The following is a 19,754-nucleotide window of genomic DNA, read 5'->3' as shown; positions in this document are numbered from 1 at the left end:
ACTTCCATCTCCCCCTTAAACCTGACCCATGTGCTTCAGTAAGTCAATTCCAACTTTCGACGGCAACAGGTTTTTATGTGATAAAACTAGTTAAGAAAACAAAGCAAAGGTATAGTTAACACAAAGATCAAGATGGTGGTGAACTCTGGGGATAGTCAGTAGATATTTATTGGTATTCATCACTGGGATTTATTTTGTTATATAGCAGCCTCTTGATTTACATGCGTATTACATTTTTTTTGTTCATACCAAATATCATATAATGAAATCCAACCAAAAGCACTGCTGCTTTCATTGCTCAAGCCCCAGGCCTGCAAGCTGGCATAGTTTCCACGTTCCCTGTGATCACGGCTGCAGCATCCACCCACAGGGCCAGCTGCCGACGGCTTGCATTTCCCAGGGCTCCGCAGCATCTCCCTGGCTCAGGCAGTGAGATGACAGGGCTGCCATCCCAGCACAGCAAGATCCACAGTTAGAAGCGCTTGTCCTCTGTTTTTCCACACTCAGGGCCCTTGTTGTGCCCCATGACTGAACTTCTGTCTCCCCCTTAAACCTATTTGCTTCAGTAGGTCGATTTCTACTTTCCTGTGGGCCTAACTGCTGGGATGCTCAGGACTGGAGTGTGCCTGCCCAACCTCAGCCCCACCACCTTCCTTCTACTCACTCATTCAGTCAACAAATACTTACTGAGCACCTACTATGTGCCAGGCACTGTTCTCAGTGCTGGTGGTGCAGCAGTGAACAAAACCACTCCCAAATCCCTGTCCTTCTGGAGCATACATTCCATGAGACAGACAAAAACCCAAAACGCATCGCCATCGGGTCAATTCTGACTCATAGTGACCCTACAGGACAGAGTAGAACTGCCCCATAGGGTTTCCAAGGAGCAGCTGGTGGACTCAAACTGTCCACCTTTTGATTAGCAGCCAAATGCTTAACCACTGTGCCACCAGGGCTCCTTATGAGACAAACAATAAATACTAAATAAACAAATGTAAATCAGGTGGCAACCAGAAGAAAACTGTAGCAGAGTAAGGGAATAGATGGTGTCCTAGTCATCTACTGCTGCTATAACAAATACCACAAGTGGATGCCTTTAACAAAAAGAAATTTATTCTCTCACAGTCAAGTAGGTTACAAGTCCAAATTCAGGGCAAAAGGTCCAGGGGAAGGCCTTCTCTCTCTGCTGGCTCTGAAGGAAGGTCCTTGTCATCGATCTTCTCCTGATCTAGGAGCTTCTCTGTGCAAGAACTCCAGGTCCAAAGGATGTACTCTGTTCCTGGCACTGCTTCTTAGTGGTATGAGATCCCCCCTGTCTCTCTGCTCTTTTATATCTCAAAAGAGATTGGCTCAAGACACAATCCAATCTTGTAGATTGAGTTCTGCCTCATTAACATGACTGCCACTAATCCCATCTCATCCACATCATAGAGATAGGATTTACAACCCATAGGAAAATCACATCAGATGACAAAATGGTGAACAACCACACAGTACCGGGAATCATGAGTAGCCAAGTTGATACACATATTTTTGGGGGACACAATTCCATCCATGACAGGTGTGGAGTGACATGAGATAGAGTGGTCAGGGAAGGCCTCCCTGAGGGGGTGACCTTGGAGCAGGGATCTGTAGGAAGAGAGGAAGGACCACATCAGTATCTGGGGAACAGCCTCCCAGGCCAAAGGGGGAGCAAGGGTAAAGGCCTGACTTCCCGCTCTCACCCAGTATCCCTTCTTCCTCTTGAGCTCCCCCCAATCCCACCCCAGCCCACAATCTCTCTCAAGTCCTCTTCCCTTCTGCTCACCCCCCCCCCACCACCACATTCTGGTTGTTCAGGAATCCTGGTTGCGGGGAGGGTAAAAGGATAGGACTAGGAGGTTTCCCGACCACACAGCGTTCCCCCCACCACCTCACACACACCTTCTATCAGCACTGACCTTTAACCTCTTTAACCTGTCTCCATGACTTCTGGCAACTCAACTTCTCTCAAGGAATTAGCCTGGAGTCAAACTTCCCAGCTCTCTTCCACTTGGCTTTTTTCCCACCAGCCAGCACCAGGCCTCAAGGCTGGGTTTGACCTACAGGCTGGGATTTTTCCTTTCCTTGTCAGACCTGTAATACCTGAATGCTTGGAAAAAAGATGTTGGCTTAATTACCATTATTATTATTAGCATAGGTGGCTTCCTAGTCCCAGATTTATTTGACTGCCTCCTGCAGGTAAACTCATCTGGAAAAAAAGGAGACCTTCTCCTCATGCCGTCACCCAGCTTTAGTGGCAGCCACTCCAGCAGCCCAGGTACTGGGTAACGGTCAAAATATCGCAGAGGTGGGAAAATGAGCCCGAGGTTGGCACCTAGGTCTCCGGCTGCACGTGGAGAAAGCTCAGTTCTCCTGTGCAGGGCAGAAGCTTCTTTCTCTCTGCCGAGTCAGGCTGACAATGTTTTGTCAGCCTCTGTCCCCGACCCCCGTCTATGGCCCCAGTAACCTCAGCACTCAAGGAAATGGGCTGAAGAGTACTCTGGTTGGTGCTGGCTGTTCCCAGGGTGGTCTGCAATCTGTGAACACGGAAGCCTAGAATGTAGTCACATGTATTTATTATCATGGTGTTAAATCCCAGAGTTCCTAGGTGATGCAAATGGTGAGCGCACTTGGCTGCTACCCAAAAGGTTAGAGATCTGAGTCCACCCACAGGTGCCTCAGAAGAAAAGCCTGGTGGTCTACTTCCGAAAAATCAGCCATCGAAAACCCTGTGGACCACAGTTCTACTCTGACACACGTGGGTCACCATGAGTCAGAACTGATTTGATGGCAACTGGTTTGATTTTTGTGTTAAATCAAAGCATTTGCAGGCTGATTCTAGGCCTTAGGGAGCTCCAGCCTCACTCATTCATTCATTCCGGCTCTACACTGTGCCAGGCCCTGTGCTGGGTGCAAGGAGTGTAGAGACAGAGTCACAGCTTACACTTATCTTACACTTATTGCACATTTATGGTGTGCTGACACCATTCTAAGTGCTTTCCCTGCATGTCCTCATTTAATTCTCAACCAACTCCATGGGGTAGGCCTTACAGGCAAGGAACCTGGGCACGGAGAGGTTAAAGGCCACTGCCCAGGCAGCACAGCTGAGGCAGGGTTCAAGCTCCACTCAGCGCTCATGAAGACACAGGCCTTGTCTCGGGACATCTCCGGTGAGTGGGGAAGACACCAATAATTTACATCGAAGCATGGCAACTAAGGCAGTCTAAACGCTGTTGGTATTTGTTAGTAGGAGGGCTATTAGAGAAAGAAAAACCAGCTGCTATTCTGTCAGACATTGAGAAAGGCTTCTCAGTGACCCTTGGACTGGGTCTTAAAGAATCACAGGAATATGGTTCTGGAGGAGTGGGGAGAACATGTCAAGCAAATACCTGGAGAGACCCCTGTGCTGGAGATGGGGAGAGAATGTGAGGGGTTGAGCATTTAGGGAAGAGGGGAAATATTTCCTGTGGAGATTTCTTTTTTCCATCCCCGTTCCTTCTTGATGGAACCAAAGGGTGCCTCATGAAATGCTAACATTCTATTTCTTCTTTCCTTGGACCATCCAGTGTCTGAAGCCCAGCAGGTCAACCATCATGGCTTCACAGGTCCTCAGGTGCCGGAGTTAAGGGGGTCATAACAGAAGGCATCTCCTGATCTTCCCTCCCCACATCTCTTAACAGCTGAGTCTCAGCTTCCTCACTGATATACTGTCTCTTCTCCCTAAGCCCCAGGGCTGCTGAGAGGATGAGAGACAAACTTGCTCGTAAAAGCTCTTGGAAATCTGGATAAGGTACACCTAGAACAACAACAACAAAAAAACCAAACCCACTGCCGTCAAGTTGATCCCGACTCATAGTGACCCTACAGGACAGAGTAGAACTGCCCCACAGTGTTTCCAAGGAGCGCCTGGCGGATTCAAACTGCTGACCTTTTGGTTAGTAGCTGTAGCATTAAACCACTACGCCACCAGGGTTTCCACCTAGAAAGGATGATAATATTGATGGCTTAGTGCCTCTTCATACCTGGCGGTGGGATACCTACCGTTCGTTCCAGGCCATCAGCTCCATCCTCAAATACAGTATCCAGAATTCAACACCTTCACTACAGCCACAGCTGTCACCCTGGTCCAACCGCCACCATCTCCCTCCTGTGTTACCAGCAATATTCTAAACAATGTACCCGTGGTGATCTTCCTAAAATGCCGGACAGATAGACACCTCGTTGTTTAAAGCCCTGCATGGATGTCCCATTTCACTCCTAGTAAAAGCCAATGTCTTTATAATGGCTCACAAGGCCCTTCATGAACCGCAACCCTACCCCCATCTCTCTTAGCTCATTTCCTCCTTTGCCTCTCCCTCCTTCCCCTCTCACTCTAGTCTAGCCACTCTGGCCTCTTGGCTGTTCCTCCTATTCACCAAATATGCTCTCACCCCAGGGCTTTTGCACTGACTGTTCCCTCTGCCTGGAATGCTCACTCCCCAGAGATATCCTATGGCTCTCTCACCTTCTTCAAGTCTTGTCTCAAATGTCACCTCAGTGAGGTCATCCCTGGCCATTCCATTCAAAATTGCAAATGCCGCCACTTCCTCAACTTTCTCCTCCTGGCTGGAGTTTGAGCTCCACCAAGGCAGGAATTTTGTCTTCGATGGCTGCTGTATCCCCAGCACCTAAAACAGTGTCGAGCACATAGTAGGTAATCATTACATAGTTGTGGAATAACTGACAGAATGCACAGCTCCAATACCTGCCCCCAGGCTCTCAGTCTACAGGCTCAAAACCAGGAATTGCCACTGGCGACTTTGTCATCTCAGAGAGAGAGGGAGGCTGGCATTCAAGCTGGAAGCAATCCTCACCTGGCTCAATTCATTTCAACTGAACAGACATTTATAGGCCATGTGTCTTAGTTATCTAGTGCTGCTATATCAGAAATACCGCAAGAGGAAGGCTTTAACAAACACATTTTTTTTCTCACAGTTTAGGAGGCTACAAGTCCAAACTCAGGGCGCCAGCTCTAGGGGAAGACTTTCCTCTTTCTGGAGGAAGGTCCTTCTCTTTTTGAGCTTCTGCCCTTTGGTGATTTTCTCCATCTCTCCTCCCCCCCAATCTGTTTTCTAGCTTGCTTGTTTAATCTCTTATTTTTCAAAAGAGATTGATTTAAGACTAACCCCACACTAATCCTGTTTCATTAACATAACAAAGACAACACATTCCCAAGTGGGATTATAACCACAGGCCTCCTGGTTAGGTGTTGTCCTAGGCTCCAACTCACAGCGACTCATAAAGACCTGTACAACAAAAGGTCTGGTCAACAGGCATAAAACCTGTTGCCATCAAGTCAGTCCAACTCCTACCGAACCCATAGGACAGAGTAGAACTGCCCCAGAGAATTTCCAAGGAGTGCCTGGTGGATTCAGGCTGCCAACTTTTTGGCTAGCAGCCTAGCTCTTAACCACTATGCCACTGGGATTCTGGTCTTATATAAAAAAAAAAACAGGCATAGAGGTTAGGATTTACTACACATATTTTTGGGGGACTCAATTCATTCCGTAACACCACGCCTGCCTGTGATGGATGAATCTCCACCTACTTCAGGCCTGGGGGGAAGGGTACCCAAGGGTGCCCAGTGCAGAGAGGAGCCTTCGAAAGAGACAGGCCAACCCAGGCTCAGAGGGGTCCACCAGAGATGGCAGGGCAAGTACAGGCAGTCCCTCCACACCCCCAATACCAGGCCCCAGGCCCACTAGTCGTGCTTGGCTAGTGACCTTCCCCAGGGTGTCAGCCCTGCTCCTCAGGGTCCTCCTCCAGCCTAGCCCCAGCCCCTCCGGCCCCCCTCGCTCCCCCCACCTCTCCTGCTCTTCCCCCCCTGCCCTGCCCCCTCAGGCCCCAGGCCCCTCACCGGCCCTCCATCCGTCCCTCCCCCATCCTGCACCTCCAGCCACAGCCGAACACCCAGACATCCCTCTCCCTGCTCCCTCCCTCCCCCACTCCTGCACCCTAAGCCCTTCTCCTCTGGCCTCCCGGGCCCGGCCCGGCCCGCGCTGCGGCTCCGGCCCTGGCCGGCAGGGGCCGCTCCTCGCGGCACCCGGGGCCCGCCGCCCGCCGCCGCCCGCCTCCCGCCCCTTCCCCAGCCGGCGCTCCCGTTACGCCGCCGAGCCGGGAGCCGGGAGCCGGAGCCCGAGCCCGCGGCGGCGGCGGGAGGCGGCGGCGGGGGCGCCCCGGCGGCGGCGGGGCCTGCGGCGGGCGGCGGGCCCGGCCAGGCCGCGATGGCGACCAAGAAGGCGGGCTCGCGGCTGGAGACGGAGATCGAGCGCTGCCGCTCCGAGTGCCAATGGGAGCGGATCCCCGAGCTCGTCAAGCAGCTGTCCGCCAAGCTCATCGCCAACGGTACGCGCCGGGTGCGCGGGCGGGAGCGGCCTGGGCTGCTGGGGGCGCCGCGGCCTCTCCCGGCGATCGGGCCGGGCCCCGGGGCGCAGCGGGCGCGGGGCGCGGGGCGCGGGCAAGGGCGCGGCCGGGCGGCCACGGCGCCGCGGCCCAGGGGATGTGTGCGGGCCAGGGCCTCGGAGAGCCCGGGTCCCCGGGAGTCACGCGGTGCGGGGGACCAGGGAGCGCGGGGCTGAGCTCGGCGTCCCAGAGTTCAGGCGTGCAGGGCGGGCTTCCGTGGAGTCAGGAGTGGGCTGATTCTCAAGGAATCAGCTGCGTACCAGGGTCCCAGGGGGTCAGGGGCCGACCCTGGGATTCCAAAGTGTTGGAGGTCATGGGGGGGGTTCCTCAGGATATGAGTGTCAGTGTGTGGGGATCCAGGTGTGTGTATGGTGTTCTCAGGGAGTCAGGTTGTATTTATGGGGGTCCTGAAAATGGGGGTGTTGAACAGAGACCCCTGGGAAATATGGTCTATAAACATAGGGTGTTCAAGGGGGTCCAGGTGTTATCTCAGGCTTGGCGTGTGGAAGGAAGGCTGGGATATGTGTCTTGGGGTTCAGAGAGTAGGCTGTCAACCCTGCAGACCTAGGGAGACTGGGTTTGTGAATGTGGGGGAAATAGAGTCAGAGGAGTCAGGAGGGAGATTATTGTGGGAAGAGGTGGAAACCTAGTAGAAGAATGTTGGCAAAAGGTGTTGGATAGGTGAGACTTGGTGCCCAGACCGGGGAGAGGTGTGAGGGAGCTGCTGAGGTGGAGCCTGGCGCCTGGAGTTGGTACGTGACCTGGTTGACTGAATTGGCTCTTGTACCCAATTGAATCAAAATTGCACCCAAAATCCCATTCCAGAGGGAAGCTCCACGTGGCCTTATTTGTTTTGGAAACAAGTATCGTTAGTATTTGCTTGTCTGTTAGTACCCGCCAAAACCATGGGCACCAGTGGACTGGAGAGAGGGCAGAGGTTTTGTCTTGTTTCGTCTCTAGCTTCTGAAGGCTGGGTGAGCTCATGTCGACTGAACAAATGAATAAAAGAATGAATGCTGCTGCTCTAAGAAAGGACATCTGCAATATTTTCAAGCATCTCGCTTTCTCCAGCTGCCTAGAAGTGAGGGATGTGTCTCGTGCCCTTTGGAAGAGTGGTTGATGTTTGTGTCTTTTATGGTTTTGTGTACTTTCAATATGGTACCTTGCTCTGGGCAGTTATTTTCCGAGCGAATGCAGGTGCAGGGGCATGGAGGAAGGACAGACAAAACCTGGGCTCAGCTTGGTGGAAAATGTTGACTTCTCTCAATTAAGTCCGCATCTGAGGAAAAGGCATTCAGTCCCGTGGGCCCCACAGGTTGCTTGGCCTCCCCTGCCCTGTAAGGCTGACAGGCATGTCCCGTCACTTTTCCTTTCCTTCCCTGCACCATTTTCTGTTTCTCTCCACATAATGTAGCGGAGGGTTTGGGCCATGGATTTGGACAGTCCTGAGTGGACTCTGCCACTTCCCAGCTGTGCGGGCATAGGGTAATAACACCTTCGCGCAGGTTGGAGTTAAGGTTAAATGGATTCATGGGTGAGCTCCCTGCGTTTTCCTTCAGAGCCTATTTGCTTTCTGCTCTTCTTGCTCATTCATACAACCAATATTTGTGTGCCCACCTGGTGCCAGGCACAGGGCAGTGGTGAATAGCACTGACCAGCCCCTGCCCTCATGAGCTTACCCTCCTCTCAGAAGGAGACAGACAGGAAGCAAATATAGAAATCAACAAACAGGGTCATTTCAGATGTGAGAAGTGACTTAAAGAAAACAAACGAGGTAACGTGATTGTGATTGAGAATGATGGGGGTGGGGAGGAGAAGAGGTATCAGCTGGAGTGGTCTCTGGAATGAGAGGGTAGATGAATGTTTGCTGGACATGGGGCCATCTTACCCACCTTCATGGTCCCCACAAGGTCTCTTCACAGGGCCTGGTCCGTGTGGCCCAAGCTGCGGTCATTAATGTTGCTTGTGGGGAGAGGGGTTGTGCAAGGCACGGTGGCCCCTGGGTCTGTGTGCACATTTGAGTTTGAGAGACTTACAGGAGACTGATTTCTGTCCCAGAGACCTACATGGTAAGCAGTGGCTGTTGATGGCAGAAGGTTTTCTAGACTTGGAAAGGTCAAGGAGCTTGCCCAGGAAATTAAAAAAAAAAAGGGGTGAAACAAAAACAAAATTATTGTGGCTTTCCTTTGGGGTTCAGGGAAACTTTTAAAGAAGAGACCTTCCATTCCTTTGACTGATGAGGGCTCCCTGGGGCTGGAGGTGGGACTCCCTCCTGGCCTTGGGGTCACCAGCTCTCCTGTAGACCCTCTTGTTAACCCTCAGGTTTTGGGCAGGTTTGGCAAAATCCTGACATTAAAGCATTTGGGGCTTAGAATAAGGAAAACAAGTTAATGCCATGATTGTCATACTCAGACAATTACCTTGAAGGCAGCCACAGGCAGAAAAGAGCAGTCTCTGGAACTAGCCAGACCAGGGCCTGAGGCCCGGCCCTGCCGCTTCCTAACTCTGTGACCTTAAGTCACTTAACCACTCTGAGCCTCAGTTTCCTCCTTTTAGAATGAGGATTAAAAGACTTACCTTGCAGGGGTTGCTATGTGGATCAAAAGAGATAATGTCTGCCAGGGCTAGCTCTAGAACCTGACACCTTCATTCATTCAGTCAGTCATATAGTCTACAGATATTGAGTACCTGCTATGTGCTAGCCACTGTTCTATGTACTGGGGGTAGATCAATAAATAAAATGGACGAAAATCCTGAAGCTCACATCCCAGTGGGGAAGGGGGAGGGAGACAGATAATAAATAAAATCATTAAACTTTACAAGATGTCAGAGGGTGGTAAGTGCTGTTAGAATAAAGAAAAGGGAAGAGGGAAAGGCATTTTGGGAGTGGGGTGCTAGGGGGGACACAGGGACTGCTGGTTTAAATACAGTGGTCGGGGAAGGCCTCACGGAAGGGCACCTTCTGAGCACAGACCTAAAGGAGGTGGGGAAGAGGCCCCAGGGAGGGGGCTTCAAGGGCAGAGGCCTGGTGAGGGCAGAGTGGTGGCAGGGCCAGGTCCCATAGCGCCTTGGAGGTCATGGTGAAGTCTTTGACTTTTCTCTGAACAAGATGGGAGCCCTGGGAGGGATCTGAGCAGAGGGGTGACCTGATCTGACTTGAGTTTTCACAGGCTCGCTGAGTGACTTTTTCCTTCCTGAATGCTCTGCCCTGAAGCAGGCGTCCCCACTCAGCAGCGTTCGCCTCTTGTGGGAAGGCAGAGGGCAGCTCCTCCCCAGAAAGGGCTTTAAATAGTGGATGCTCTCAGCTCGCTGGTCCAGCCTGACTCCTTTGAGATAAATTGCTTTGGATGGTTTTGCCAAGAGGTGGATAAGAAAGAAAAGGGCAAATGCCAAGCTGAGAGCAGAGTCCAGAAATCCATCCTCTGCCTCATACCCATAGTTGTCACCATTTTACTCCTTCTTAAAAAACCAAAATGTTGTGGCAGCTATATGCCAGGCCCCAGCAAGTCCCAGCAAGAGAGTGATGCCACATGGTAGGGCCCCGTAAACCAAACCAGTTGCCTTAGAGTGGATTCTGACTCATAGTGATCCTATAAGACAGAGTGGAACTGCCCCATAGGATTTCCAAGGAGCGGCGGGTGGACACGAACTGCTGACCTTTTGGTTAGCAGCTGAGCTCTTAACCACTGGGCCACCAGGGCTCTTTAGTTAAGGGCAGTGGGAGAAAATCCCACTGAAGCCCAGGCTCTCACTCCCCAGTGTGGTCCAGAGTCCAGCAGCATGGAGTATGTGAGGAATGCAGACCCTTGGGCCCCACATCAGGATCTGGGTTTTAGTAAGGTCCCCCAGGTGATTCGTTGACTCAGTGGAAGTCTGAGGTGCCCTGGCCTGGAGCTGAGGTCGCAGCGTAAGGTGTCAGAGCTAAACAAGCAGGGCCACACACTGGCTCCTTGTTGCCTCACAGATCAGCCCTGCCCCCCAGGAGGGCAGTCCCAGCTGCCCCCTCTCTCCAGAATGACACCCTCCAGCCCCCCCAGTGGCAAGATTCACTGCTACATGTGACAGTGTAGGGGTCTGGCACCTTGGCTTGAATTCGGACGCTACCTATAACTGGCTGGGTGACACTGAGCCACTCCCCTAACCTCTCAGAGCCTGCACTTCCTCATCTCTAAACCGGGGCTAATAATAATACTTACTCCGTTAGAGTGGCTGAGAGGATTAAACGAGCCGATACACGGAAGCCTTGGTATATGGTTAGCAGTGGGGTTCTGTCCCTCTGGCAGGCTCAGTGGAACCCTGGGCAAGGCGGGTCTCATTCTAGATATCAAAATACTTGGGAAAAAAGGAGAGGAGGCCTAGAAGTGACAAACCTGAGCTTGTGTCTGGTCAGGACTACCTGCATATTTCAGTAACAGAAACAGGCATTTTTGGAGGCCACGCTGCCTGAGGCCATGTCGGCTTCTCTTCCTTTTCCCCACTCTGTTCGGCTCCTTAGTCAGCTCAGTTATTGAGCCCACTTAGAACATTGAGGCCCCAAATGGTAGTTTCTCCTTTAAGGAAACATCACCCTTCTAATTTAGATCTGATTTTGAGACATTTTAATTACTTCTTGGTGATAGATAGGGAGGTGGTGCCTGAAACAAAGACTATTTCTGGGGCAAAGTTGGGTTACAGAATGTGTTTCGACCATTAAGTGGGAGCGAAGGTCCTGTATTTGCCAATAGCTGGTCGGTCTGTGTTATTTGGAGGAGAGGCATGTCTGGGATTTGGCCTCCAGCCCCGGGCAACCCCTTCTGGAGGAGGATGGGCTCTCACAAGCCCCCCTGGTCTCACTCAGGCCTTTGTAGCCTTCTCAAGGAGGAGGTAGGCTAACGGTAGACTGGGGCCTTGCTGGCTGGCCCCAGGGCCCTTTGTGGAAACAAGGCTGAGGTTTAACTGAGAATCTCTGCGTGAGCTGAGACGGTGAGATGGTTGTTTAGGGATGGCCTCTTTGGATATTTCTGGAGCACAGCCAATTCCAGGAAGTCCGACTGCCCCAGAGGATGGGAAAGATGCCAGTGAGACCCCCAGCCACCCTCCATCCTGGCCTTCCCAGGTCAGCCATCCTGCGTCCAACCATTCTGATCTGTTGTCCTCTGAAGGACATGCTTTGTGTCAGAGCATATGTCCTTATTTTTGGATTCAAAAGAGTCACTCACTTGACAGTAATTTATTGATGGCACTGAGCTAGGCATCGAGGCTCCTGGTGGGTGTAGTCAAGGCAGCAGGACCAAGGCCTGGACTTCCTGCGGCTCCCCGCAGCGGTGCCAGGTGTGCTCTTCCTCTGGCCTCAGGTTCGGAGGAATCTCTAGACTCAGAGATGGGAGGGAGGAGGATTTCTGCCTTTCATCTGCTTGATCCAGTCAACCTTTCCAGCATGCCCTGCCCTCACCTTGGTGCTCCTCCACCTCCTGGGCATTCTCACACATCTTGCTTATTGTCTTTCCACCTGTGCCTAGCTGTTTTGTGCTGGAATCCTCCCGCAGATCAAAAGCCTACCTGTTTGTCAAGATCTGGTTCAAGTTCCTCCCTGTGTCCTTCCTTTTGCAGAAAAGGCTGTTCGCCTCAGAGAAGGCAAACAGTGTTTAGAACCAGATGGGACCTTAGTGATCATGTTGTAGAGCAGTTTTCAAACTATGCTGTCAGGGAAACCCTCTTGGAACAGACTTTAGGGGCCTGTGGGTGGCCTCACACACTGGAGCGGTTATACTTTTGCTTAAGGTTTCCTTTGAAGGAAGAGCTAAAATCCTTAGAAGGAAACTATGAACCTCATAGATTTAGTCTAACCTGATTTTACAGATGGGGATACCATCTCAGGCTCAGAGAGGGAGGGAGTCTTCCTTAAGCCCAGCAGCCAGTGAGGGGCAGAACCATCCAGAGTGGGTGAGAAGTCAGTTGTTTGAGTTCAAAGTAGAGTCGTGTCTCCTAACTCAGAGTGACGTCACCACGCAGCACTCCAGTCCTCACAGCTGGAAAGTGGTGACACACATCCTGATCTTCTTCTGAAACCCTTGGGGCCAGATGTGTTTCAGAATGCAAAAGTTTTCAGCACGTGGTCCACGTGTGTTCATTACGTGACACTCTTCTGTGAGGTCTGGGCAGCACCTGATAGTCACTGTGTCACTCTTTCTGCATCAAAGCAGAAGAACAGTTACCGCAAAAGGGATAAAAAGACTAAAAATAGCCTCGTGTCAGTTCAGTTCAGGTTTTGCTGTCCAGTAGGTTAACGACAAAAACCAACTTTTGGGTTTTAGAGAGTCCTGGGTTTTGGAATTATGGCTAAGAGATTGAGAACCTGTAGTAAAAGTGTTGAATTTACAGGACGGTTATAGAATCAAGTGAGAAAAATCCATCCCAAGTGCTCAGCCTAGTGCCTGGCACAGAGTGAGCCCTCAGTAGCTATCAGCTTGTCTTATCAGTGGGTGTCATCATTGCCCACCTCCCAGTTCAGGGCTGTTTCCCCTCCCCTGCATTGCCTCTCTTGGTGTGTCTTGTCTCCTCATCAAGGTGGTCAGCAACTAGAGGCCATGGTTCTACTTTCACGGCTACCATATCACGGAGTTGGGCTTTCAGCATGTATTTGGTGCGCTGTGTCGAAATGACCTATGAGCCGAGGCCTCTGAGTGATTGGAACAGGCCTAAGGAAGTAAGGCCAAGGATCCCCACAATGGACCAATGATGACTCCCATCCTTGAGAAGTAGTGTTTACTTTTGGGTCTGGTTGGGTCAAATGAGTCAGGGCCAGCCAACGGCTCCCATTTTCCTCCTTCCTGTTGGAACCCCAGTTTTGTTCATCCATCACCCCCTCCACATGCCTTGTGCTTTACCGTAGGTGGCCCTGGTCACAGTGTGTCTACTCCCCTTGCCTGTGATTGGTTTAGGCATGAGCATGTGACTTATCTCTGGCCAGTGAGACAACAAAGGGCATTTACTTAGTTGGGGAGGGTGGTCCTGGGAAAGATTTATTCATGCTTAAGAGGAAGATACTAACCAAAAAGGTCGGCAGTTCAAATCCACCAGCCACTCCTTGGAAACCCTATGGGGGGCAGCTCTCCTCTGTTCTATAGGGTCGCTATAAATTGGAATCTACTCGATGGGTTTAAGAGGAAGATACAGGAAGAGTTGGTTTCTTCTTCTCCTGGAAACTGTTGTTCGTGCCTAGGAGGCCTGAGCTGTGGCCATCCTGTGGCCCTGAGGGCAGCTGGCCAAGGAGTGAGGCTGATGACCCACTAAGGATGGCAGAGCCAAACCAAAACCCACTGCCATCGAGTCGATTCCGACTCATAGTGACCCTATAGGACAGAGTAGAACTGCCCCACAGAGTTTCCAAGAAGCACCTGGTGGATTCGAACTGCCAACCTTTTGGTTAGCAGCCGTAGCACTTAACCACTATGCCACCAGAGTTTCCAATGGCAGAGCAGAGAGACAAAAAGAACATGGGCCTTTGATTGTATCACTGAGCTGTGGATGGCCACACCTACAGCAGCTGTCCCTGGACTTCCTCTTCTGTAAAATAATAAATTCCTTCTTGTTGAAGCCACATTGAGTCAGGTATTTATTACTTGCTGCTGAAGGCATTCTAACTGGTACCCCAAAAAAACCCAAACCAGACCCTTTGCTGTTGAGTTGATTTTGACTCATGGTGATCCTGTGTGTGAAAGAGTAGGACTGCTCCGTAGGGTTTTCTTGGCTGTAATCTTTACAGAAGAAGATCGCCAGGGCTTTCTTTCATGGGTTGCAGGGTAGGTTTGAACCACCAACCTTTATGTTAATAGTCAAGTGCAAACTGTACCACTCAGGGATTTAACTGGTACACCTCCACAATTAGCTGGGGGGGCCCTCAGCCCCAGCCCCACTTGGGAATGGTTTTGCTGTCAATTTATGTTGACTTCACATGGGCGGATTCCTACTCCTCTGTGTGACCTCATGCTTGGCAGTCAGTGGAGGGTTGCAGGCCTTTGACTAGTGTGAAAACCAGTGCTTCTCATCTGAGAAGCTAGAAAAAGGGAAGTGGTTTTCTGGGACCTCTCACAACCATTCCCATTAGCCACCAAGACAACAAAGAGTGTTTAGCAGCTGGGTTAGATGGGTGCCATATAAAATATAAAGGCCAGCCGCAAGCCCCGGGAAACCTAACTGGGAAGTGGCCACAGCCCCTGCCACCCTCCAGGTTTGTCTGTCCCTATTTGTCAAGCGTGGTGGGTGGTGGAAGTGCCAGAGCTCTGCAGAGCAGACCTTTTTTGGTTCTTTCTGAGGCCTTGCAGGCCCGGAATCAGAGCCCCACGCTTTTGCCCTACGAGTGACCTTCTACACATCACTCGATCTTCTGATGCCTTTGTTTTCCTGACTTCACGGCTGTTAAAACAGGGCCTGTAGGGAAGAAGAATGAGCAAACATTTCTTGGGCTTCTGCTGTGTGCTAGATTCTGGGCATGAACTTTTCCATGGGTCCCATTTAGTCCTCACAACGCTGTGAGTTCAGGGATTGCACTTCTCATTCAGGGGGTGAGTAGAGCAGAGATGCAAATTGAGCCTGGATTCCAGCCCACTTCTAGCTGTGGCTCCACCACTCTTTCTGTAACATCAATGTTTTTCCTAAACTTGTTGGGCCAGAGAATCACCAAGATGACTTGTTAGAACCCAGAGTGCTGGGCTCTACTCCCAGAGACTCCAGTGCGGCAGGTCTGGGGCAGGGCCTGAGGTTCTAAACTCTGAACAAGCTTCCAGGTGGTGCAGGTGCTGCTGGTCCATGATATCATAGACTCCTAGAGCTCTCCTCTGGAAGTGGTAATTCTCTCGGTCCAAGATGGATCCTGGAAATCTGCATTTTTAAGCAGAGCCTCCGAAGAGTTACCTGATCAGGCAGGTCTGAAAGTCCTGCCCTCCACCACAATCGTTAGCATCCAAAGAGCACCTACTTCTAGGGCGCACAGCACCAAGTGCAAGAGGGGCATCAGAAGAAGTAGAGCGAGCAGATCACCAGCCCACAGGAAGCTTACAGTTCAGGGTAGTCACTGAAATTCTGGGCAGTCGTGTCACCTGGGGGCTTGTTAGCAACTCACATTCCCAGGCTCAGCCCCAGCTTCTGGTTCAGGAGGTCTTGGTGGGGATGGGGTTCAAGAAGCAGGATTGTTCACTAGGGCCCTGGGTACTTGTGGTGCAGGAAGCTCTAGGGCCAGACCAGACATGATTGTCCAAGTGACAGGACAGAATGTGACCCTGCAGCCCAAGGAGAACAACCACAGCAGCACCTATGAGACTATAGAGGGTGCCTCCAAGACTATAGAGGGTGGGCGGGCTGAGGTGTTGGCGGTAAGGCCTGGCAGAGCTCCAGGGGCGGGGGGACCTTGGATAGGGACATGGTTTTAGGGTGACCGGCTCATCCTGGTTGGCCTGAGACTGTCCTGGTTTTAGCACTGACAGTCCCGTGTCCCAGGAGCCCCCTCAGTCCTAGGCAAGCCAGAGTGGTTGTTTGGCCCATCAGGTAAATGGAGGTGTTTAGCAGAGGTGACAGACAGGAAAGGAGCCGTGGTGCAGGAGAAGCCTTGAGAGCTACCCGGTGCTGCCACTTAGCACTTGTCTGCCTTGGCCAGTTCCTTCTCTGAGCTCGCTCCTTATCTCATGGGCTGTGTGGAGGAGTAAATGAGATAAGGTAGTTTCCGGCCCCAGCACCATCTGAAAGCAGCCCAACTAGTTGGGGAGTATTGTGTTCGGGAGGATGGTAGAAGGTCCAGATGCTTGATTCTTTTCAGAGGGTCAAGGGGATGGGCAGGAAAATAACAACAGTAACAATGGATAGCTAATGTAACAAGATGTCCAGCAGAGTGTTTCCTGTTGGATTGAATTGTGGCCAAGGCCCAGAGCTGAAGACGCTCAAAGATCTGAGAGTGCAAGCTTGTGGGTGAGCCTTGTCCACCCTGATGCTGGATGAGGGGTTCCTGAGGGGATCATGCGTTTGATGGTGCTGACATCTCACTTTGCAGTGGGATGCATGCTAGATGGCAGAAACTGCAGGTCCCCCAGTGTCATTGTCAGAACAGAACAAAGGGGTAAGGGAATATTCTGGGAGTCTGGGAAAATTGCCCATTGGCCTTTCATTCTGCCTTTCTCTCCACAGGGAAGAAAGGAATAAGATGGACATGTGTCCCCTGGAGTTTAATTTGGGGACACATGAAAGCTGGTGTCCAGTTCTGGACTAGAGGTTCCTGAAGGTCAGATGCTTGTTGGTTGGTTAGTGTTTGTTGTTAGCAGCCCTAAAAGGGTGCCATGGTCTGGTGGCCCCCACCCCATCCCAGTTCGCCTCAAGGCTTGGAGGGGGAAGAAGGAGGAACCCAGCGGCAAGCTGGCTCCACAGGAAGGACTAAAGAGGTTAGTGGGAGACCAAAAATGGTCCACTCGGTCCAGAGAGGGACCGTGTGATGGGCACTAGGGGCAGGGCTGCAGGCAGAACAAGGCTGACCTCTGAGGAGGGGCTCCTCCGTGAGGCTGAGGGTCTGGGAAGCCAGACACCACTGAGGAGAACTATGCATGCCACCTCTCAGCAACCATGGCACAGTGCCAGCCACAAGTTCCACAGAGCAAGAACAAACCAGGGGAGGCTGGGACACCACCCTGGAGCAGCCGTGTCCAGATCCCTCCTCTCTGCTTCCACACCAGGCACCAGTGCCTAGATGAGGGGGAGGAAGGGTGTCTCAGGAACAGGCCTCTCTCAGGGAGAGGTGACAAGCTCTGAATGAAGCCAGAGATGAAAGTTTTAAAAAATGAACAGCTCAGAGTTTTAGTTATTGAGTGAGATGGTTATAATAATTGAAAGTGACTGAAGATTAAAAAATTGGGCCAAAATATCGTGCAGAGAGTCGCTGCCCAGAGGCAGCCACGATTTGATACTGAATGGCTGAGAGGACAGTTTTTGCTTGTAGTAAACCATCTCGTGGTTATAATGTAATGAGAGCTGAGACCTCTGACTGGGTACACTAAGTATTTGTTGTTTTAACTGTGGACAGTGTGCATTATTTTATTTAAAAATTGTCTATTTTAAAATATTTTACTTAAATATTCTTTAATATTTCATTTAAAAATCTTCACAGTGACATCAGAAATGAGGTGCTATTATAAATCCTCATTTTACAGAAGAGGAAGTGAAGGTACACAGAGGTCAGGTAACTTATCCCCCAACCAAAACCAAACCCATTGCCGTTGAGTTCATTCCGACTCATAGCGACCCTATGGAACGGAGTAGAACTGCCCCATAGAGTTACCAAGGAGAGGCTGGTAGATTCGAACTGCCCACTTTCTGGTTAGCAGCTGTAGCACTTAACCGCTATGCCACCAGGGTTTCCCAGTTTGTCCCAGAGCTAGTAAAGGTAGTACTGGGGCTTCAGCCCAGGCCTGACAGCCCCCACAGTCCTTCTCTTCCAGTCATTAATTCAGCAATTGAGTGAGCCTGGGATAGAATGTGGGGGTGCATGATGTGTTCTGGGGATACAGAGGTGAAATGTGACCACCCAACTGTCAGCCTCATAAAGACAGGGCTTTTTTTGGCCTGTTTTGTACATTGCAATATCCCAAGGACCAATAATAGTCACTGGCACAGAGTAGATTGTTGTTGTTGTTTGTTGCCATCGTGTCCATTCTGACTCATGGCGACCCCATGAACTGCTCCATAGGATTTTCAAGGTGGTGACCTTTTGGAAACAGATCGCCAGGCTGTCTTCTGAGGTGCCTCTGGGTGGGATCAAACCACCAACCTTTTGGCTGGTCGTTGAGCACTTAACCATTTATGCCACCTAGGGACTCCTGCTGTCGAGTCGATTCCGACTCATAGCGACTCTATAGGACAGAATAGGTACTCAGTAATTAATTATAAAATGAATGACTTGGCTTCTGCCCTTGAGTTTATTGGATTCATTGATTTGCTCCTCAAACACCTACCAAGCACCTCTGTGCACCAGCCACTGTCCTGAGGTTTTGCAGTGCAGTGATGTCTAAGACCATTCTTATGCTCAAGTCCAGTGCACAGAGACGTAGCAAGCAAGTGGGCGGGGTCAGGAGTGGTGGAGGGACAATGGGCTGTGGAGGCCCAGCTGGGAGTGTCTCCAAACATCTGACTCCCCACATCTGACTCTTGGTTTTGTACCCAGGGTGACTGTATATGACCTCCTGCCTGGGGCTCTAGGTGCGTCCCGGCGAATGGGTCGCTGTTAGAGCTGACTGCACGTGACCGTCCCTTCTTCTGTCTCTTGTGGAACTTCAGAGTAGACACTTGCTGAGTGGCTCTTCTTAGGGCCTCAAGGTCGAAGGCTCACTGGAGAGCTGGTTCTGAGTCCCTTTTATGACCCCTTCTTGTCCCTCTTCCCTCCACACGCAAGCTGGCTCAACCCCTTTGTTCTGAGGCCTGACTCCCTTGAGCAACTGGCCTCTCTGGCCCTTGTAGGTTCTATGTCATTGAGCCTGACAGGAAGAATCAGTGTTTTCCCTTAGGTTAGCCAGCCTTGGTGGAGTGTCCAGTCAACCAGGTGATGTTGCTGGGGGTGCCAAGCTAGGGACCTGCAGTAAATGCCAATTTCCTTTCCCTGGCCCACCAGGTCAAGGGAATCGGCTCTTCCAGTGAGTCTTGGGCACTGAGGCCTGGGAAAGTGGGTCTCTCAGGCCCTTCATAGCTGGTCCCACCCACTGTGGTGGCCCTCTCCTGCCTCTGCCCCACCACATACACCAATTTTGTTCCAGTCTACCTTCTGTCTGGCATCTCACTTAGAGAAATCATGTTTCACTTGGACATATTCCTTAGTTCTCACTTGCTCTGACAGTCTTCTAAAGGTCTGTGGTGGTCTTTCCATACCACATCAGGATGTGGTGGTGGCCATTTCCCTACAGACTGTGCTCCTTGAGGGCAGGGACTGGACTGGGGCTTTGAATCTTCAAGAGATGCTTGTTGACTCTGTGGGTGTGTTTCACTTGTCTGTGTAGAGCTGGCTTCCTGACAGAGCCATTTCCATGCTGTCTGAGGCGGCCTGATAACATTCCCCTTCCCATTAGAGTCACTTCCTGCCCTGCTGTGCTCTGGGGACAGGCCAGACCAGCTCTGAGGGTCAAGCTAATGACTTTCAAGTTCCTTTTCTTTTCTCAGGCTAGGTTTCTCTAGAGGAAGTATGTGTGTGTGTGTGTGTGTGTGTGTGTGTGTGTGTGTGTGTGTGTTTTAAACCAGTTTAATTGTCTATTCCGCCAATGCGGCAGAAGTATTGTCTTCTCTTTCCA

The 19,754-nt window shown here is 51.2% G+C and overlaps 1 protein-coding gene and 1 long non-coding RNA gene across 17 annotated transcripts in view; one reads left to right on the top strand and one right to left on the bottom strand.

Moving 5' to 3' along the window:
- Positions 1-211: 211 nt before the first annotated feature.
- LOC111750207 (uncharacterized) lies at positions 212-5,818 on the bottom strand. Its single transcript, XR_002785368.2, has 4 exons — positions 4,526-5,818; positions 4,063-4,214; positions 1,941-2,131; positions 212-1,629 (listed from the first exon to the last, which is right to left on the bottom strand). It is a non-coding gene; the product is annotated as an uncharacterized LOC111750207 (long non-coding RNA).
- Positions 5,819-6,251: 433 nt separating this feature from the next.
- TTC7B (tetratricopeptide repeat domain 7B) overlaps positions 6,252-19,754 on the top strand; it is a 312,659-nt gene continuing 299,156 nt past the window's right edge. For all 16 annotated transcript variants that reach the window (XR_010323215.1, XR_010323214.1, XR_010323213.1 and 13 more), the window contains exon 1: positions 6,252-6,405. Coding sequence is in view for 12 of the 16 variants with exons in the window: in XM_064292862.1 (XP_064148932.1) it covers positions 6,285-6,405 (121 nt within the window). In the remaining 4 variants the exon portion in view is untranslated. The remainder of the gene's footprint in view (positions 6,406-19,754) is intronic.

Source organism: Loxodonta africana, chromosome 10 (genome assembly GCF_030014295.1).
Source record: "Loxodonta africana isolate mLoxAfr1 chromosome 10, mLoxAfr1.hap2, whole genome shotgun sequence".
NCBI lineage: Eukaryota > Metazoa > Chordata > Mammalia > Proboscidea > Elephantidae > Loxodonta > Loxodonta africana.
The sequence above is the reverse complement of the archived record's forward strand: the minus strand, read 5'-3'. Positions and strand labels throughout refer to the sequence as shown.